The sequence below is a fragment of the Culex pipiens genome, chromosome 2 (assembly GCF_016801865.2).
Source record: "Culex pipiens pallens isolate TS chromosome 2, TS_CPP_V2, whole genome shotgun sequence".
Taxonomy (NCBI): domain Eukaryota; kingdom Metazoa; phylum Arthropoda; class Insecta; order Diptera; family Culicidae; genus Culex; species Culex pipiens.
Window position 1 is genome coordinate 26,617,731 of NC_068938.1, and position 23,560 is coordinate 26,641,290.

The window sequence follows — 23,560 nt, forward strand, 5'->3', positions numbered from 1 at the left end:
CTGACCGGAAATTAATCAATTTGCGTTGAATATTTATTAAATTCTAGCACTTGATAGAAAAGCACTTTTATATTAAAAATACGTTTCCACGATTGGATTGAAATATCCCACCCGGAGGCACTCCAGCGTTAATGGAAATGAATTGCAGGCAAATTGGATCTATATGTGCGCTATTTGTGAGTGGTTAATGGCACCGTCATCAGCTTGACTTGACTTGGCTAACATTTTCTCCGCGAGCGGAAAACGCACGAGCGTTTGATTGCGGTGATTGGAGTCCTGTGATGATAGGAAATGTGACACATTTGGGATGCTGCTGATGGGATAAAATGTTTATTTTATCAATGTGAAATTTAATTATGAGCTCCAATATTGAATTATGCTACCGGGTGTGTTTGAAAGTATTGGATTTTAGGAGAGCGAGTTCTGGAATAAAAAAATAATTTCAGTAATTTATTTAAAAATTTGAATGACAATTATGTTCAGATCTATCAACCGATCAATTGTTCAAAAGTTTGAAGACCTGGATTGTTTTCATACTAGCTTCAATCAAGTACATAAATATCACTCAAAAGGTCAAAACTAGAGACAGGAATGCCAACTTTAAAACTTTTGGTTAAGTCGGAAAGTTCTGTCAATTACCATTCCAACTATACAGCTTTTGAGGCAATTTCTGGCCACTTATCTGACACAATTTTTCAAAACTATTGAACTACCATTCGGAAGTTTTTATTTTGTATTTCTTCATGCATTCTCTATCTTAAAAGAAGCCTTTTTGAAACACCAGTTTTTGACTAAGACTTTTCCCGATTTTTTAGTCACTAAAAGTTAAATTGCTAAATGGCGTTTTTTCTCAGGATTTCTATAATTATCTAAATTCAAATTTGCAAGCAAAAATGACCTTAATATTTCTGGTACAGGTGCATCTTATTTAATTAACAGACATTTCAGACACTTGAGCAGCTGAGAAAATTTTATGCTGATTGCTGTAAAACAGCCTCATAAAGTTTAATTTTAAAAATATTTTTTGCCCTTATGTTTTAACATATAATATCTCTGAAACTGTTGACAAAATTTACATCAATATTTCATTTTAATGAAAATTACTTCATAAAAGTCAAGCCCAATAAACGATTTTTTTATGGAAAAGAGCAATAAATTTCACAAAGGTTTATCATTTCATAAAAAAAATCGCATCAAAAATTCCCGGGATAAAGAAAAGAAAAGAAAGAAAAAAAAAATAGATTCAACGAGTTGATAAAATGAGGGTTTATTAGTGACACTGAGGAAAACTAGTCATTCATAAAAAATAAATTTTAAGAGGATATTGCTCAGCTGTCCGAACAATAAAATATAAAAAAAATATATTCTAAGCTTTTAAAAAGAGAGTTATTGTTTAAAGCTGGTACAAATTTTATTTAAAGTTTTTGTATCCCCCCTCCCTTCAAAGTTGGCCCGAAAAATTAGAGAGCAAAAAAAAATGTTTTCATAACATTTCAAAATTGTAATGAAAATTTAAGTGCAGTAAGCTGAAATCAATTAAAAATGCATTCCCTTGCGATGCGAAATTTTTTCAGCCTGTTTGGATTGATTTAAAAAAAATAATTAGTTTTTTTTGAAAATTATCGATGTGTATGGTATTATCGTAAAAAGTTTTTTTTTCGATTAAATTTCGTCAAATCTTACATTTTTTTTGAAAACTAATGTAAAACAACTGAACTAGTGTAAAATGCATTTTAAAACACTTATCCTTGCAAATGTTGAAACTATGGCTTGTTATTTCAATATTTATATTTATGCACAAAAATCGAAAAATTAAGAGATAGGTATTTTGGGAATTCTAATTTAACTAGAATTTTTTGCGATTTTGGACATAATTTTTTATGTTTTTTTCTTTCTTTTATTTGTGAACATTTGTGTAATTTGTCTATTGCCATAGAAGTCATTTTACATCTTTAGTTTCTTAACAGTCTGGACCCGAAGCCTAATTTTTCTGTTACATTCTTATTGGAATTCCATATAAACTGTAACGGGAATCGCAGGCATCGGGTCCTGACTATTAATACAATTTTTCATGTAATTTAGAAAGCCACCATAAAAAAATTGCCGTTGCAAATATTTTTCAAATTTAATTTCACCCCCCATTCTTCTTCAAAATATGTACCTAAAATCGAGGAGAAAAAAACATATTTTTGAAAAACTTTGAAGTTCATATTTAATTAAAAATCTAATCATATGAAAACAATTTAAAATGCATTTTCCTGTGTTTATAATTTTAAGCATGTATGAGCTCTTTTCAAAAATATTTAGAATTTTTGTGGAATTCCGATGTATAGTATCGCAACAAGTTTTTTTTTGCGAAAAAATAATCTAGTCAAATCTAAGTTATTTGTAAAACTAATGATTGCAAAACAACTAGACTAATAAAAATGCATTTTAAATCACCTTTTTCCATCAAACGGTAATATCATGGCTTGTAATTTCAATTCATATATATTTTTTTTATTTTTTGACTTCCGTCAGGGTCAAGGGATATAAACTTTAAAAAATATTTGCAGCGGCATAGCACTGAAAAAAAATCACTCTATTTTTCAATTAGAATTAATGCTAAAAAAAATGGATTTCGCAAAATATGACATTTCTTGGGCTCTTGGTTCAAATTCATTGTTTGGCAGTGTTTTTTTCCCCAAAAAAATCATGGTTTTGGAAAACATGGAAAACACCTCGAAAACGGTGCTCGATATTAGAATTTATGTAATTTTCGATTGCAAATTTAATTTTACAAAATTTTTTTGCCGTATTTAAAAAAAAATCATTACTTTTTTCGAAAAATTGGCAACACCGTCTAAAAGATAGCATTTTTTGGCATCTGAAACAGATCAAAAGAAATAGCCACTGATACCGCTTTGTAAATGCGGCCCTGATACTCTGATGAAAAATTAAACTTGCGTGTTGCATAGATAGCTGTAAAAATTGTATAAATAATGTAAAATGACTTTTTTGGTAATAGAAAAAAGTACACACAAAGTTTAATTCAAATCAAAAAGTTAACATAAAAAAAACTCATTCATTGGTGAAATACTCAAAAGAAAAATAAAAATTGAAATTTTTAATGTTTTTTTCAAAGATGAGGTTTTTAGCATTAGCATTAGCATTTGGAGGACGCCCCACCACCGGAAGGCTCCACAACGCTTATCCCACTGTTTGGTGTGGTTGTATTAGACCCTCATCCGGAACAATAATCCAACACGGGAGATACCATGTCTTCATCTTTTGATGAGTGTGTAATACAGCCCAGGGCATAAGGGGGTCCAGGCCGGGTCCAAGCTATCCTCAGGGAAGGGGAGGATCGTTAGTAAACACCTATCTAAAGTGCGCAAGGACCCCTACGTCACCTTAGTGGTATATATGTTTGTAGGGAGTTTTTGGACTCAATGTTAGTAGGAGAGGTAGAACCCTAGGATACACCTCGAATGGCGTTGCGGGTTGGTTGTAACAGTATTCCTAATTCCAGTCTTGGCTCACCAAGTCGCCATGGCCTAGTGGTTAGCATTTTTGCTTACCAATCCAAAGGACGGGGGTTCGAACCCCGCCACAAGCGACTTTGATTTTTCGTACATATTCAGCATTTCAAGTATTTCTATGTCCTTAACTTTATCGATAGGAGCAGATGGGAATCGAACCCAGAACCATTCGCTTACAAAGCGAACACCGTAACCATTCAGCCACAGCCGCTCCTATTTTTTTCAAAGATGAGGTTTTTGATTAGAAAATCCCTTTTGAGATTATTGGAATGTGGGGACAAAATCTTCGAAAAAAATTAATACGAAAATTTATAGACGTGATTTTTTGAGTCTGCTTTCAAAAACATATTTCAAGACGAACTTTATTTTTATAAAAACTTCCACGTAGAACGAGACTCAAACACAATGCAGATCAGTTTTTTTCTGACAACTCTGCCTGCTCTCCATGTATCATACAACATTGGTAGCTCACTTCCCCACGAGTCACTTGCAAAAGACCATAAATTCCGTCAATGCCAACAACGTCCACCACTGCACTCCTGCTGGATGATGGCAATTCCGGTGCAATCTGACACTTTGTTACCACACGTTAAATACCACTCGCCGTATCTTTCATCTTGAGCCGTCCTTTTGAAGGCTAGAATTCCTTTCACAGCACGAGAGCTCTTCTTCTCCAGCACTGGATCTGCGCTGTCAATGCTGCTGCTCATGTGTGTGTGGGTGTGCGTCTGTGTTGACTCCCGAGTTGATAACATGTCGTTGATACACAAAAGATCCGACGAGAGGACATCAAAGACGTAAACAGAATACTTCCGCTAACAGATTTGATGTCAGCTACTTAAGCTTGTGTAGTTGAGCTTCGAGCAGTGATGCCAGTTTTCATGAATTTTCCAGAAATTGTTAAATTACGATTCAATTCCTTAAATTAAGTGTTCTTCCACCTAGTTATGTAAACGAACCATTTCACACGAATTTTGTCCCGTACCAAACATGACAATTCAACTACAGTGCCGCCAGCACCGGACATTCGAGGACAAAGGGCCAATTGACTGCGGCTTTCCGTTGTCTGTCGGTCGGTCGTGCGCCGGCGGGGCTTTCAAAGTTTGGACGTTTGACATCAAAGGGATCGAACATCACAGACCCCGGTCAAGCACAACAGGACTGACAGGATTTGGCGGAACAATCGAATCGCGAAACAGACACAAACATTGGTTAGATGAAGTCCAAACAGGCAGTCGGATTAGTCGGCGCTCTGAACAACTCAAACAGTGGCATTCTGTGAACGGGGATCGATATTTTTGGGAAGGTGGAGGGTCAATTTGGGGGCAGGGAGGAGGATGATGGCAGTTTAGGTTTGTTTGGCCGAGTTTTGAAAACGGTTGGACTGTTGCTTTGTGGTTTAAATTGTTGGAAGTTGATGGCAAGAGTTGAATAGAGAGTACCTTTCTGGTGAACTGCTTCTTTATTCAGTTCAAATATGGGATGGAAAAATCTACAACAAAAGAGCTTACTACATTTAGTGATACCAAGGAGTTAAATTAATGCTCAGTAAAGAAATTAAATTCTTAAAAACTAAAAACAAAAAAATAAAAACTAAAAACTAAAAACTAAAAACTAAAAACTAAAAACTAAAAACTAAAAACTAAAAACTAAAAACTAAAAACTAAAAACTAAAAACTAAAAACTAAAAACTAAAAACTAAAAACTAAAAACTAAAAACTAAAAACTAAAAACTAAAAACTAAAATCTAAAAACTAAAAACTAAAAACTAAAAACTAAAAACTAAAAACTAAAAACTAAAAACTAAAAACTAAAAACTAAAAACTAAAAACTAAAAACTAAAAACTAAAAACTAAAAACTAAAAACTAAAAACTAAAAACTATAAAACTAAAAACTAAAAACTTAAAAACTAAAAACTAAAAACTAAAAACTAAAAACTAAAAACTAGAAACTAAAAACTAAAAACTAAAAACTTAAAAACTAAAAACTAAAAACTAAAAACTAAAAACTAAAAACTAAAAACTAAAAACTAAAAACTAAAAACTAAAAACTAAAAACTAAAAACTAAAAACTAAAAACTAAAAACTAAAAACTAAAAACTAAAAACTAAAAACTAAAAACTAAAAACTAAAAACTAAAAACTAAAAACTAAAAACTAAAAACTAAAAACTAAAAACTAAAAACTAAAAACTAAAAACTAAAAACTAAAAACTAAAAACTAAAAACTAAAAACTAAAAACTAAAAACTAAAAACTAAAAACTAAAAACTAAAAACTAAAAACTAAAAACTAAAAACTAAAAACTAAAAACTAAAAACTAAAAACTAAAAACTAAAAACTAAAAACTAAAAACTAAAAACTAAAAACTAAAAACTAAAAACTAAAAACTAAAAACTAAAAACTAAAAACTAAAAACTAAAAAAACTAAAAACTAAAAACTAAAAACTAAAAACTAAAAACTAAAAACTAAAAACTAAAAACTAAAAACTAAAAACTAAAAACTAAAAACTAAAAACTAAAAACTAAAAACTAAAAACTAAAAACTAAAAACTAAAAACTAAAAACTAAAAACTAAAAACTAAAAACTAAAAACTAAAAACTAAAAACTAAAAACTAAAAACTAAAAACTAAAAACTAAAAACTAAAAACTAAAAACTAAAAACTAAAAACTAAAAACTAAAAACTAAAAACTAAAAACTAAAAACTAAAAACTAAAAACTAAAAACTAAAAACTAAAAACTAAAAACTAAAAACTAAAAACTAAAAACTAAAAACTAAAAACTAAAAACTAAAAACTAAAAACTAAAAACTAAAAACTAAAAACTAAAAACTAAAAACTAAAAACTAAAAACTAAAAACTAAAAACTAAAAACTAAAAACTAAAAACTAAAAACTAAAAACTAAAAACTAAAAACTAAAAACTAAAAACTAAAAACTAAAAACTAAAAACTAAAAACTAAAAACTAAAAACTAAAAACTAAAAACTAAAAACTAAAAACTAAAAACTAAAAACTAAAAACTAAAAACTAAAAACTAAAAACTAAAAACTAAAAACTAAAAACTAAAAACTAAAAACTAAAAACTAAAAACTAAAAACTTAAAACTTAAAACTTAAAACTTAAAACATAAAACATAAAACATAAAACATAAAACATAAAACATAAAACATAAAACATAAAACATAAAACATAAAACATAAAACATAAAACATAAAACATAAAACATAAAACATAAAACATAAAACATAAAACATAAAACATAAAACATAAAACATAAAACATAAAACATAAAACATAAAACATAAAACATAAAACATAAAAAATAAAACATAAAACATAAAACATAAAACATAAAACATAAAACATAAAACATAAAACATAAAACATAAAACATAAAACATAAAACATAAAACATAAAACATAAAACATAAAACATAAAACATAAAACATAAAACATAAAACATAAAACATAAAACATAAAACATAAAACATAAAACATAAAACATAAAACATAAAACATAAAACATAAAACATAAAACATAAAACATAAAACATAAAACATAAAACATAAAACATAAAACATAAAACATAAAACATAAAACATAAAACATAAAACATAAAACATAAAACATAAAACATAAAACATAAAACATAAAACATAAAACATAAAACATAAAACATAAAACATAAAACATAAAACATAAAACATAAAACATAAAACATAAAACATAAAACATAAAACATAAAACATAAAACATAAAACATAAAACATAAAACATAAAACATAAAACATAAAACATAAAACATAAAACATAAAACATAAAACATAAAACATAAAACATAAAACATAAAACATAAAACATAAAACATAAAACATAAAACATAAAACATAAAACATAAAACATAAAACATAAAACATAAAACATAAAACATAAAACATAAAACATAAAACATAAAACATAAAACATAAAACTTAAAACATAAAACATAAAACATAAAACATAAAACATAAAACATAAAACATAAAACATAAAACATAAAACATAAAACATAAAACATAAAACATAAAACATAAAACATAAAACATAAAACATAAAACATAAAACTTAAAACATAAAACATAAAACTTAAAACATAAAACATAAAACATAAAACATAAAACATAAAAAATTTAAATAGAAGACTTCTTGAAAGTTGCTAAAAAAAATATGAAATTTTCTAATATTTTTTTCAAATGAAATATCAAAAATGATCTGTCGGTCATTATAAAATATATTCAAATAATATTTCAGATTAATTGGTTGAATTCATTTACAGTCCAGACTCGATTATACGAAATTCGATTATCCGAAGGTTTTTATGGGACTTCGGAGAATCGAATCACGAACCAATTTTTTCATTTTCTTGTTTTTAACATAAAATTTGAGTTCTACGACCCCATTTTAGTCAAATTTGAGTTGTTGAATGCCTATTAAAAAATATTTTTTTCTTTCAACATTGCATCACCGCCATTTTGGCCGCCATCTTAGATTTAAAATTTTAAAATCATTTTAGCGTAGTTTAGGGGTCATCCCTAAGCTCGACAATCAAAATTTAAATATCGAAAAAAAATGTTTTCGTGATTCGTTTATCCGAAGTGAATTTTTTCCGAGGCCTTCGGATAATCGAGTCTAGACTGTATTTCTTTCTTATGCCGGTAAACATATTTTTTAAATCCCTCCCCCATCGACTTCATCCAGAGTTTTGGGACAAAAACTTTGAAAAATATTTGCATTGGCCTTATCCTTTATTCAATTATTTTCATTTGTAACCGTTTTCCTCAGATCTTTATGGACACGATTTAACTCCGTATCAAATTTATTGCCTGTCTGATCTCAATCAGTCTATTTAAACTCCATCTTCTGTGTCATGACCCCATGTGACATCGTTGATCCTATCGAACTAAAAGTTAAAATAACACCAAAAACCCAATTTCCGAACAACCCCCTGTTCACCCTTCTCATCGACTTCCGGGTGTCGACACCCTCTTTTCAACCAACCAGCTGCTGCTCCAAAAATAAATGTCAATTCAATTAGACGAGGTGTTATGTCGATTTCCGGATCCTTTCCGCCCACATAATCTCGATTAGCTTCTTCCTCCCAGAAAACCCCCCCGCCCCGGTTGACTTCAAAAGCTATTTCGGTATGATTTATTTGCGGTGTCCCTTTTGCTGTCCTCAGCTTCTTGGTAGTGTCCTTTTTCATCAACGTTCCCGCTCCCAGCCTCCACTGGAAGTGAGACCAAGGATGCCAATTTGGTCCCGGAGAATCAGTTTCCAATTGACTTTGTGTGTGTGTGTGTGTTTGGCACATTCATGGCACAGCTCACTTGTAACTAATTCGCCAAATTGAGTTGAGATTTATTGATTGCTGTCGGATGCTGTCCGATTGAGGGCAGTTTAATGAGCGAAAATGGGAGATCCTTAACTGATTGATTGCGGTGAGAAAATTGTTGGGGTTTTTTAAAAAAGTTTTTTCATGATAAATGTTTAAATTTTTCATGGTTAATTTTCAATATTCCATCAGTCTATTGAACCAAGTTTTAAAATGTCGAAAGAATTTTAACTCAAATTTGTTTCTAATAAATCTCCCAAAAAGATACCGCAACCCCTCTAATCAAACACACAGCTCACGACCATAAGAAGTGCCAACTTAATTGATCGAAACTGTCACCGTTGAAATCACTCACGACACACACACTCGAACCGCACCACACTTGAATGATTTATGACCCTTGATATCCCGTCAACAGGTCAACCAAGCCCCCTTTCCTAATCTAAGAAGTTCAACTTACCGGAAATTATCATATCTCCCCGCTCGGTCGTCCAGTAATTTATGGAGGCCGGATACGCCTCCGTGTGGCACTCGAGGATGACATCCTGACCGACGTACGCCCCCTCCAGCTGGTTCGGGATGGACAACATCGGGGGGACTGGGAAGAAGAAGAAGAAGAAGAAAGCAGTTTAGGGGGATACATTCAAGTAATGAACTAATCTCTTGTCAAGTGTGGAAGAAGGAGGGGGATGAGACTTACATTGTACCCTCAGCTGGACCCTTTTGCTGATGGATGGTGGGACACCGTTGGACGCTACGCACAGGTACGCGGCCATGTGCAACCGGCTGACTTTGGTGATGTACAGCATTTCGCCGTCGACCACGTTGACTGTTGGGGATTAAAAGATATTTTATTTAGGTTATTTTTTATATTTGACTCAAATGTTAATGTAAGATAAAATCTAACAAAAAAAAAGGTGTTTTAAAAGGTAAAATGTAAACATTTTCATTTTGAAACATAAAATATCAGGAATATTTTTTAAACTTTTTAGTTTCATTGAAAACAAGTTAAAGTTTCATTAAAAAATTATTTGATAAACAGAATTAAAATAAAATCGTTACAAATCATGCTGTTTTTTGCAACACAAATCTTTTATTAAGTTCGAAATTATAATCTTATTAAATTTTCATTTACTTTCCTATCAAATTGATTCAGTTGTATTTAATCATGCAAAAAAAAGGAATAAATACAAAAAATAACTTTATTTAAACATTAAACATTCTACTGAATTTTGTTATAAACTTCCCAAGCAGTTGTGAATAGAATCTTACAACAAATAATTCTTAAAATTTATTTAATTTAAGGATGGTTTTCTTGCATTATAATGACCTGTGTGTGTCAAAAATGTCCTTAAGTGCACTCAAAAATACAAACAATGACAATCAACTAATACAACTATGTTCAACATTTTAAGCAAAGGATTTGCCTGTTTCGTTTTGCCGAAGGCTCTTTTTTATTTTTAACAATTTATTGGAAAACTTTTGGGAAATCATTGAAATATACTTCATACATAAAGATCATTCATGAAAATCGGTACTCAGAAAAAAATATGGTAACGTCAGGGAATTGTGACAAATTTTCTGTCATAAATAGCATCAGAAATTTGTGATTTTTTTCAGTTTCTGATGAATAACATCAGTTCACATTCTTAGACATTTTTTATTTAAAATAACCCAAAAAGAGGAAATCTTGAACCAACCAAAATTTCAACCTTTAAAAATTAAACTTTTTTCTGGGCATGATGTTAAAATTTGTCAATATTAAGAAGCCTATTGTCGGCAAATATTGATGTTGAATATATTTTACCATAACTCAACACAAAAAAAAGTTGAATTTGAAACGTTGAATTTTTTTTCGGTTGAAGATAATCTCTTTTTTGGGTAATTTTACCTAAAAAATGTGTACTAACGAAAATTTTACCGGTTTGTGATTTAAAATTAAACATTTTTTACACAAAATCTGTGATCAGTGAAATAGTTTAACCTTAAATCAGGGCTGCGGAGTCGGGTCATATTTCAAACGACTCCGACTCCGACTCCGACTCCGGCTTTCTCAGATTAGCCGACTCCGACTCCGACTCCGGCTCCGGCTTTCAACAAATGGTTGGCTCCGACTCCGACTCCGACTCCGGCCTACCAACTCTAGCCGACTCCGACTCCGACTCCGACTCCAGCTTTCAATAAATGGTTGGCTCCGACTCCGACTCCGACTCCACAAATTTTTAAATGTTTCAAAAGTTAGTTTACTATTATTAGTTAATTATTTTTTAAACATTGATAAATAGGATTATTTGAATACTCTCTAAGCGTCATGTTTTTCTCAAGAAAAATAAGTTTAGTAAAAGTAAGGTAAAGTAAATAAACGGAAAAAAAGTTTCTTGGTAACAAGTTTTATACGTTATGGAAACAGAAATCAAAAAATATCTTCAGTTTTAGAGGCATTTTGAGAAGAACAGTTTTGTAAGTAAATTTAGATTTATTTGCTTAACCTCAAATTTGAAAATATTTTTCAAAGCTAATAAACTTAAATATTAAATTGTTATTTTAAAAAGAGAAAGTATAACTAAAAGAATCCTGGCCTTAATGATCTATTGAACATTAAAATTCAATTTGCTCACTTTCAGGCTGACATTTGTAAGAAGCACAGTGACAGGCACCTTATTTTTAAATGACAATTTTAAACGAAACATTTATTTTTTTTTGTTTTTTTTAAGACGTACATGGACATTACACCATGGCTGAAGGAGATTATTATTGCAAATCAATGTATTTAAACAATTTATTCGTGGAAAGGACGCTTAAGATGTCCTTTTCAAATATCTGTGACATGGAAAATATTTTACCCGGGTAATTTTTAATTTATTTTAATTTTAAAATTTTATATACTTTAAAAAGGAGGCGCACGATACTTCGTGAATCTTCACCTTAAACGAAGCTTTATGAATGATCTTGCGCCTCCATCAAAATATATGAAAAAACTTAAAATATAATAAAAAACAAATATCTACAAGTAAAATATTTTCTAGGTCACAAATATTTAATTTTTAAGGTACATTGTTATGCAATGATTATCACCTTGCGTCATATTGGCGTGGGACATACAGTATGAGAAAATTTGCACCAGTTGATAATATGTATTTTGATTTTTTTTTTGTATAATATTTGAAAAATAAATTAAAATCCTACATTTTGCTCTATACATTTTTTTATTAGTTCATTTTTGTACTGAATTCTTGAGATTTTTTCAACGATAATTTGCAACGATATCAAAATAGTTTAACTAAAATCAACATCAACATCATTAATCAATGATTAATTCAAAATTTGTTGCAACTTCTTTTGATATTTTTTGTTAGTTTCAATTATTTTAAATGCAACATATTGATTTTCTTGTACTTAGTGATAAACAAAATGCGCATGTTGAGTTCCAAGTAAGAGATTGTTATTATAGTTGATTATTTGTTACAATTGTTAAACTGTCAGTGACTCTTTTTCGATTTGCAAAAACAGTGATTACTATTTTTAATCTTTTTATGTACCTCGTACCAAGACATATGCTATCGGGGTAAAAGATGACTGTGTGTGTACTTTTTTTCAGAAATAACTGGATGAAATTTGGTCAAATTTGAATTGAAAGGGCACATAAATATAGGCAAAAGGAAGCATTCCAGAAACAATTAGATATGTCTGACTACATAACCAATTTTTTTATTATTTTTTAAATTATGATACTACATACATGGGTAAGAGGTTATCATTTAGTGATTATAGTGTCATAACACAATTAGAGCTTTTCAATCACAATAAAAAGCTTCAAACACACAATGGCATCTGATAAATCAATTAAAAATATAAGATGTTTTGTAAATTAAGCTGTTCTATAGGAAATACTGAACAATAAAAAAAACATATTTTTTGTTGAATTTAAGATAACTCCGGCTCCGACTCCGACTCCGGGTTATCAGAAATACTCGGCTCCGACTCCGACTCCGACTCCAGCTCTTAAAATTTAGCCGACTCCGGCTCCGACTCCGACTCCAGCTGTTAGAGTTTTGACGACTCCGACTCCGACTCCGACTCCAGGTCCCCAAAAAGACCCGACTCCACCGACTCCGGCTCCGACTCCGACTCCGACTCCACAGCCCTGCCTTTAATAGTCTAAATTTTCTTAAAAAATATATTTTTGTCGTATTCAGGAGGTCTTTTGATCTACGAAAAACATTACGTTGTTTAATGTTTTTCTTGTTTTATATTAAGTATTTTGATCAATTAACCATTTGCGGAAATTACATTTTTGTTTTTTTAAGTATGCTACCAAAAAAAGAAATTATTTTTTAGATTTTTAAACATGCAACAACTGTTAAAAATAAACAAAGTACAAATTGTTTTTTTTTAATTTGCATTAACTTCAAGTAAATGCGGTAAAATTTACAAATTGATCATTCATTTAAAGCTGAATTTCGAATCATGAAATTTTTCGATTTTAAAGTAATTGAAGATCTTATTATAAAAAGAAAAAAAAACAATAAGAAATAAAAAGTAAGCCACAAAAACTGGACAAAAAAAAGAAAGGAAAATTCATATCAAAAGTAAAATGATGAAGGAAAAATCACAATATTTATTAAATTTTATCACCGAAGAAAAATTAAACATAAAAATTTGTTAAATTATCCAATAATTTCGAAAACAATATTTTCAACAATAACAATTCAAAAGGACGAAATATTGAATGTTTGACCCTTTTGAAATGTTAGTCTTGAATAAAAAAATACATGAAATTTTTTTTTTCAAGGAGGTCGGAACATTTCACGATTGTTTCAATATTTACATATTGAAAATCGGACCATCAGTTGCTGAGATATCGACATTAGAATTTGAGGGTTGTTTGGATGAGACTTAAAAAAATCAATTTTCCTGTTACTTTCTCTTTAAACCGCATCCAAGGGTCTAATCTTTAATGTCTGTTAGACAATTTTATAGCAAATATTCTTAACCTTTAAAAAAAATATTTTCAGGAATGGACAATCATGGATACTATTGAAAAAAATCTAAAAAACGAATTGTTTCGGACAAAATTTAAATTTGATTGGCTATATTTTGAAAACGGTGCACCATATCTAAAAAATTGTTAAGTACTTTTCGATTGCAAATTCGATTTTACACAAAAAGTGAGGTCAAAAAATTATAAGCACGAGATTTAATTTTTTTACAAAAATCACTGTATAAAAAAGTCATAACTTGTCAACAAAATGTTAGTCCATGGCTTAAAAACACCAAAAACATATGAAAAAAATGCAAAATTCAAAAATACGGATTTTGGGAAATTGATTCTTTGTGAAAAAAGGTAATTAAAAAATCACCAAAAAATGTTACGTGCACCTAGTTTTTACAGTATAGTCCTCATCAATATCTACAACTTTGCCGAAAACACCAAATCAATCAAAAAAGTCCTTGAAAATTGGCAGATTTTCGAATATTTACGTACCATTTCTGTATGCACAGCTGCCAACATTGTACGGAGACTTCACAATTAAATATTTTGATCATTATGTCTTGCTTACAACGATTCTTACTACAAATCTTATTTTTTTAAAGCAAGATGAATTTGGATTAAAAAAAATTAAGCATTAAGCTTCATTAATTTTTTAATGCAGAAACGAACAGAACTCCAAAGATGGAAAAAGTTTGAAAAGGTACAACACATTGAAACTTTGATCAATAAAACAAACATGAAGGTTTCTGTAAAAAATATACTTTTGGAATAATTGCATTCAAAATTTTAATAAATTATTTGATTAACTACTCAAGAAAATTAGAAAACATATTTTTTTATGTTAATAAATCCATGTTTGAAATTTATCCAAAAATAGTTCTAATTTACTCACTAGTAACGTTGTAAATTGTTTAATAAAACTTAAATAATATTAATGGGAAATCGTTTCTCTCATACAATAAACGAAAATAAGAAAAAATAATTTCTTAAATATCTAAAATTTGACGATTCAACTGAAATTAAATATTATCAAATATTACAAGATTTTTTGGCCATTAATTTTAAAACTCATTTTGTCGTTTAAAAAATAACATTAATTTAAATTCACGAATAAAACACTTACCATTCTCTCCTCCGATGGCCATCTCGTCGCCGTCCTCCCGGCGCCACATCACGTACGGCTCCGGGAAGCCTTTGGCCTTGCACGTTAGGCTCACGTTGGTGCCCTCGCGGACCACCATGTCGTTGCTGGTCATCGATTCCACTATCGCCGGGGGAACTGGAAATTGTAGAAAAGAAGATTTATTTGTTAACGTTTGAAATTTGAGAAATAAAAAACCGAATTTAAATCATAAAATAGAAATTTCTGAGTTCCTCGACTGCTATTTAACCTCCAACGCCATAAACGATGGACCCGCTTAAAGTGCAAAATATTATAATCTCGCTTGTTCACAGGTACAGCCCGGAACAATAGCAAAATTTTACACTCCACCAAATAAACCCCATCGCGGATCGGGAAAATGCGATGAAAACGTGTCGGACACCCAGCGAAATCAGATTTTATCACCCGCCTACACATTACCAAACATCAACAAAGGGGCCCGAGCAGCGAAGCTGTTGTCAGATAATAACACGATTTGTTCTTTGATTTTAGTAAATTATGTTTTTTGACAAAATTTTCACACATTGAAAAGAATTTTTTTTTTAGGAACAAACGTATCTTTTAAAAATTTAAAGATTTTCAAATCTGCAAAATTTCAAGTGGTCTAATTTATCGGACTCATTACCAAACGCTGGCTGTGTGGATTCCGTGGGGGTGGGTTATGAGTGGCCACCAAAGTGGAATCGTTTTTGGCGGGTGCCGGTGCACGCGATTCGTGGTGATAAACGTGCCATAAAATCCCTAATGACTCGAGCTCGAGAGCCAATCAACTCCATATCGGGGTGAGGAAGAGTGGAAAATTGAGGGGGTTTATCGAAATGTTTGGCAAAATATATTTTGTTATGACTTGTAGCAGACGTCATCAATCGAGAGGGAGAGGTTTAGTAATTGTTTGATTTTTCGGTCCCGATAGCCAGCAGCGTGCTTCGTGGTTGCACGAACAGCAAATCGGTCGTAGATTTGGGTCGAATATCAATTTGTCACGGGCGGTAATAAGCGGGAGCTTTATGGTTGTCGTATAAAATCAGGTTTTGTTGCACTTTAAACGTGGATATTTGAGGCATTTTGTGATGGAAGAGGAACAAATCTTATAATATTTTATTTTGTTGAATTTTGTAACATCAATTTTCAGGGATTATTTCGAATTCAAAACTATGCGAAATATTTTTTTATTGAAGTTTTGAAAAATGCATGGAATTTTGTATAAATCAAGACTAAGGGAGAACAAGCCTTGCATTTGAAGTGGATTTTCACGTTACGTTATAAAGTTTCAAGCCATTTTTATTGCATTTTGCTTCAAAATATGATTATTATTATGAACGTTTGCAGTTGTTTTTAACAAAAATATCTTTAAGCTAAAAACTGTAATAAATCTATGCATCCATAAATTGCTCTGGGTGAAAAAAAGAAAGATAAATGTAACAAACATTATGTTTATCAGAATACAAGACAAAAATCAACAGGATTTTTTACATTTTAATTATATACCAAAATCTATTTTAAGCCTGATATTCAGAATTTTGAAGCAAAACAAGTATCACTAAATGCTTTTTAGAAGTAAAATCAAATTTGCAATCGAAAAGTCGAAAAGTACTTTACATAAAATTCAATACCGTGCACAAGTTATTTAGCCTTTTAGTATAGAACCTGAAATGTTTTTTTATTTGTTTTGATAACGTGATTTGTTTTATCTGTAGAAATCATTAACAAGCTTGACGTTCTCGAAAATGTTTTTTTTTTCGAAATTATTAGAAAATTTTATCAACAAAAAAATCATTTCATGCGGCTTGAAAACGGCGCACGATATCGAAATTTATGTGAAGTACTTTTCGATTGCAAAATTTATTTTACATCTAAACATTTAGTTAAAAAATATTTACGACTTTTTTCAACATTTTTCATACATCTTATTTTTTAATGGCAACAACTCCCAAAAGAATTTAAACAAACTTGTACAATAGCTAAAAACAATGCATTTTTTTCATCTTAAGCATATCAAGAGATTAGAATAAAAATATAGGTTGTTTTGCGCAATTCAATTTGTTGTGTGAAAAGTCCAACTAATGAAAGGTCAGCTAGCTTTTTTTCCTATAAGTCCTTGGAATAGGTTAGACAACTTCGTTCTAAAATATAGATTTTTAAATATTTGAATAGCCTTGTTGACCTGCTACATTTTTTTTATTAAGTTATACAGTATGTAAAAAAAGTATTTACACCCCTTGGGCACTTAGCACATATTGTGATAAAACATGTAAACAATTTAAAGTTTGACAGAAACCTAGTACTACGTTTTGTTCAGAAACTCATGCCGAACATTTTGCTACAAAATGCTCATGAAAAGATGATTTCCATAAAAAGTTATATAGCAAATACTGTTACAAAAATAAAAAAGTGCAAAAAAAAGTTTGTAAACCTTTCGAAAAATTAACATAAATAATGTTATTTGTTGACAAATCACCATAAATCCAGTCTCCCAACTCCAAATAGGCATCCTTGACTGATTAAAAAAATAATTTGGGTTGAATATAAAGTTTACTAACTACTTAGTATAAAAGTTTATATAACTCTGGAAATTCTATATAAAACTTATCTTAACTTAATTTTGCAAACTTTTAATTCAACTAAATGTCAATATATTACCATAGAATTGCTAAATAAACATTATGGAGTGGGTATAACACCGTTTTGGGGGTATTTGTATCGATAGAATAGATTTTTCGTTGAAATTTCGTACCAACCCGGAATTACGTCGTCGGAAAATCCGCCGGCATCCGAACCGGTCCACGATTCACAAGTCAACCTGTGTGGAATCGGAAAGGGCATAAAATTTCCGATCTTTTGATACCCAAATATCTAGGTTTTCTTTAAAACCTACGTTTTTAAATACTGGGCAAAAAGTAAGTTTGATCCACGAGAACAAAAATTACGAAATTCCATACATTTTTGGCAGGTAGCTCAAACGAAACCATAACAACGTTTTTGCCTAGGTATTTAAAAACGTGGGTTTCATAGAAAACCTAGATGTATGGGTATCAAAAGATCGGAAATTTTATGCTCTTTCCGATTCCATATAGGTTGACTTGTAAATTGTGGACCAGTTCGGATGCCGGCGGATTTTCCGACGACGTAATTCCGGGTTGGTACGAAATTCCAACGAAAAATCTATTCTAGCGATACAAAGGCCCCCAAAACGGTATTATACCCACTCCAAAATGTTTATTTAGCAGTCCTATGGTTATATGTTGACATTTAGTTGAATTAAATGTTTTCAAAATTTAGTTTAGATAAGTTTTATATAGAATTTCCAGAGTTATATAAACTTTTATACTAAGTAGTTAGTAAACTTTATATTCAATCCAAATTTTTTTTTTCATCAGTCAAGGATGCCTATTTGGAGTTGGGAGACTGAATTTATGGTGATTTGTCAACAAATAACTTTATTTATGTTAATTTTTCGAAAGGTGTACAAACTTTTTTTGCACTTTTTTTGATTTATGTAATAGTATTTGTTATATAACTTTTTATGGAAATCATCTTTTCATGAGTTTCTGAACAAAACGTAGTACTAGGTTTCTGTCAAACTTTAAATTGTTTACATGTTTTATCACAATATGTGCATAGTGCCCAGGGGGTGTAAATACTTTTTTTACATACTGTATGTATTAGAAATTTATGAAAACAAAGCTGATTATATGGACAGTTGCCTGAATTGTATGGAGACTGGTATGGTCAATCTTATGATGCAAAATGACTTCTTTCGTTTTAAAAAATGTACGCACAAAATTGAATCCAATTTAAAAAAAAATGCAAAAAATCGGTTATCCAAAGTATCAGAAAATTGCTCTGTTCTGAAAATTTACTCCCTCTTCAACAATTTCTCAAATAAAAGCCCTTGAAAAATTCAAAAAATCAAATCAATTGTTATAAATTGAAAACTATATCATTGGTAACTATAATTAAGATAATTTGAATATTTTTTTATAAACAGGCAATTTTTATTTATATTTATAATATTTAAAGACAACATGCTAGAAACTGATGATGATATGATTTTCTAAAAATGTTTTTTTTCTCGACCAGAATGACAATAAAGGGTCGCAGCACCTAAAAGGACCTAATAAAAATAAGTTGTGAAGAAAAAAAAATGACAATAAAGTTTGAAAAGACTAAATATCAAATTTAAAACTTGAATAAACAACACAAATTATATTTTTTATTATAACGTTTAAAACTTGTTTGTAAAGTAGATTTAAATCACAAATCAATTAAATATTGATGGCATTAAAAGAGATAAAAAAGAAGTTTTGCTTTGACACCGTTTAAAAATTACCATCGAATATAAAGAATGCTTTTTCCTTAAATTTTCACTTTAACTCTAGAGCTTAAAATAAAGGAAAAAATAAAATAAAATAAATTTTCTTTTTGTCTCAAGCTTTGAAGTGGAGGTTATTAACCGTGTTTAGAATATTAAATTATGCTTTTAATAGCTTCATATTTTGTACAAATTCAATCCAAAGAAAACAGAATTAAAATGCGACAAAAATGAAGGTAAATGTACTAAGGTAATCATCAAAATTTTTAGGGACAAAAACGGCTTATTCCAAAAATAGAACGAGGTGGGTGTCTGGATTTTGTATCATTCCATGGAAACATGAAAACGTATTTATCTTAAATATTCTAGGTATATTTTTGTATAATAATGAGTTCCTGGTACAAGTTATTGAATTTCTCTTTAAACGACATATTCAACCCAGTCACGTTGAAATGCCTCATCAGCCGCCGTCAATCTCAGCTGCCAAAAATAAATAATTGGTAATTGATATCACCCCACCGCAAATCGCTCAATGCAAATCAATTTCCTCCGCATGAAATAAATTGCGAAGCCCTTCCTCAACAAAGCTCTCCAAAATAAACATACGTTCCCAATCGAAACAGTGCTTCCTTCCGTCCCCCAATTTTGTTCCAAAATCACAGAAAAAACACGCAATTTTCCATCCCATCAGAACACAACCTCAAATCACACCCAGTTACAATTTCAACCACCTCACCCCACATTCGGTTTTTTTCGCTGGTGGTGAATGTTGTGTAATGGGTGCTGCTCGTCTTTCCCCGATAATAATGCTTCCAACACACCGCAACAAACATTCATTTTTCTCACCCCAAACCCCCAACTTTGCCCACCCACCTTTTTCAACGAAAAAGCAAAAAAATCGTCTGAAAAAAATGGGAAGTTTTCCGTTTTTTTTCTCGCAGCCTCCCCCCACCCAACGGGGAATTTATGCAAATTCCAGAATTCAAATGAGCATAACAATTTAAAGTATATTAAATATATTGGAGTCATGGGAGGAGGGTCCTTCTACCGAAAGGCAGCATCAGCAATATGTACGCCCTCCCTCCGCCTCCCTCCCACTCTGCTCCGGGGGGAATCAAGCAGAAAATATGATAATTTTTCGCTGATAGCAAACTTGGTCTGGTGGTTTGGTTTCGGTGGGCTACATGTTGAGGTGATGTTGCTGACTGCTGGGAATGGGCGGGATGTTTTTTTTTTTCGAGAGTGTCATCAAAAGTTGGCTGTGTGTGGCAATGGTGTTGAAGGTGGATGTTTTCTGGTTTTGAGAATGCGTGAGCCTTGTTTAAAGTTGAACCGTTTTGTTGTGATTTCGGGATGGACAGTAATACAAAAATCAACAAGCCTTTCAAAGCTAATATTTTGTTGAAGAGCAATTCCAGTAAAAATCAGAAAAAAAACAACAAAAAATATGAAAATGTTGCTTACTGATCACGTGAATTGATTTTTCCAAAAAAATTACATGAAAATCTCTATATTGACTTGATATTAATCATTTCCCTAGGTGTGCATGAAAAATTGATTTTTTGGCCTCAGAAATATTTTTGCTGGAAAGCTTGTCTGATTTTTTAAAGATTGTTTTCGATCACAATTCCATTATATGCGTTAGTTGAATGATTGCAGTTAATTTACTATCTTGAAATAATTCGTTGGTGTCGAACTGTCAAAAATTAATCGCGGTGAATACTTTTGTACCACAGTTTGTGTGATCAATGTATTCAATGATTTGATAGATATTAGACAGTCCTTGGCTGAAAACGCTCAACTTTGAAGAGCTATCAAAATAATTTGATTTGTAAAGTGAAACTTTTACGCAAAATTTTCTTTAGATGTCCCCAACACAACTTTTGAAACAACATCTAGAAGAACCTGAATAATTGCAAAATCTGTAGAAAACCACTTCGACCCCTTCCCCCCACCCCCCCCCCCCTTACAGAACCAATGTCACCCCCACTTACGGTTCTAGAAAACTATGGTTTGCTATAATAGATATTTTTCAATCTTGTTGTTTTTAAATTACTGTTCAGAATTTTGAAATGTTCATCCTAAGATATCATTTGCTTGGATTTTTTGATTTGAATTTTATAGGTTAAGAAATTTTAAAACAATGTTGAAGGTATTAATGTAAATTTTCATTTTAACAAATAATTCAAAAATAAAGCCTTATGTCAAGTATCACACCTTTTCTGTGCTCCCAAATTTCAAAATTGCCCTGCATGATTTAACCCTTTCAAGCCTGAAAATCTATTTTTGTTTTAACACGCCTATATTTTTGTAATGATCCCTGCAAATCAATTTACCATCATTGAATGATTTTTTAAATTCCTGGCCTGCTTTTTAGGCGAACATAAAAGTGATGCAACGTATTTTGAATGGGTAAAAATCAATTGTAATGGTTTTTATCATTAAGTTTTTGTTTATTCTTGCAATAATTATGTTTTGCATCCTGATTTAAGAAATTTTGAAGGTGTCGAAAACAAAAATTTCAAATAAAATTAGCTTTAGCTTTATTAAAATTATTTTTTAAAAATCAAATATTTCCCTTTAAACTATTTTCCCAAAAGTCACAGTTCCACAACAATCTTTTTTGGAATATGGCATTAATTTTGTTCACACCTTTGCAAAAAAAAATGAATTTAATTTTACATTAAAAATGTTTCTAAAATAAATTTGATAAAATATTTAAAAAAAATACACCATGCTAATGTTTTATATTATGATAAGGTGGAGTATGCACAATTTTCTGGAAAGTTTACAAACAAAAGTTATCTAATAGAAAAACTTGGTTTAAAAAAAACTGCTATAAAAAATTACAATGCAATTAGGGCCAGTTGTATTTAACGCTTTCGTGGAATCTGCGGAATTTGTAAAATTTGCCTTGGGCCATGCTATACCCTGAAATCAGGAAATTCAATGAAATTTCTAGTTAGAAATTATTCAATTCCCTTTCAAATTTTCATTTTTAAATCCGCAATTCATGAATTATAAAAATTTATAGGGCCAGTTATTTTTTTCTGAATTGTTTACAAATATGGATTTTTTTCACTTATTTTATAAATTAAATGTATTCAAAATCTTTTTAACATACTAGATAGCAGCAAAAAAAAAATGGTTGTAAAAAGTTAAACTCTATAGATGTATACGAAATAAGATTTATATGTTTAGTTTATTAATGAAATTTTACCTCGGTGCCAAAACTAAGATAATCTCTTTTGATGTGAGAGTTTGACAGACTGATTTGATTCACTTTTAATCCAATAATTTAACTTTTGGGATGTTAAAGCTTATGAACCAGTATTTTCATTAAGGCCAATGCAAAGATTATTGGTAGTGTTGATTATTTTTTTCATTTATGATCAAATGAGACAACTTTAGCCTTTGAGAAACTTTTGAGACCGCAGATTGGAAAAAGACGTAAAACTTTGAGTAGAAAAATAATGTCTTTGAATTTATTGCCACTTTGAAAATTTCCGGCAGTATCATGTAAAGCATGTTGTGTTACACAAGTGTTACATTCTATTTAAATATTTTGATAATCATGCTTTAAATTAGATTTTTCAAATATTTAATGTCCTTCGACTTCAATCAGGGCCATCAGACAAAATCTATAAATTAAATTTGTACTAGCCTTAATGAATGAATTGTCTCCAATAATAAATTAATAAACTCAAGCCAAAAAAAAAGTATTTATTGGGTAATTCTCTACCAACTCACACGAAATCGGGAAAAGTTGCCCCGACCCCTCTTTGATTTGCGTGAAACTTTGTCCTAAGGGGTAACTTTTGTCCCTGATCACGAATACGAGGTTCGTTTTTTGATATCTCGTGACGGAGGGGCGGTACGACCCCTTCCATTTTTGAACATGCGAAAAAAGAGGTGTTTTTCAATAATTTGCAGCCTGAAACGGTGATGAGATAGAAATTTGATGTTAAAGGGACTTTTATGTAAAATTAGAGGCCCGATTTGATGGCGTACTCAGAATTCTGAAAAAACGTATTTTTCATCGAAAAAAACACTAAAAAAGTTTTAAAAATTCTCCCATTTTCCTTTACTCGACTGTAAATTTTTTTGGAACATGTCATTTTATGGGAAATTTAATGTACTTTTCGAATCTACATTGACCCAGAAGGGTCATTTTTTCATTTAGAACAAAATTTTTCATTT

The 23,560-nt window shown here is 30.4% G+C and overlaps 1 protein-coding gene across 1 annotated transcript in view; it reads right to left on the reverse strand.

Annotated features, from left to right (window-relative positions):
* Window positions 1–23,560, reverse strand: part of LOC120420975 (lachesin-like) — a 129,287-nt gene that overhangs the window by 56,406 nt on the left and 49,321 nt on the right. The window contains exons 4-6 of the mRNA XM_039584108.2: window positions 15,010–15,165; window positions 9,594–9,722; window positions 9,354–9,491 (exon numbers count right to left, since the gene is read on the reverse strand). Coding sequence (XP_039440042.1) covers window positions 9,354–9,491; window positions 9,594–9,722; window positions 15,010–15,165 — 423 coding nt within the window. The remainder of the gene's footprint in view (window positions 1–9,353; window positions 9,492–9,593; window positions 9,723–15,009; window positions 15,166–23,560) is intronic.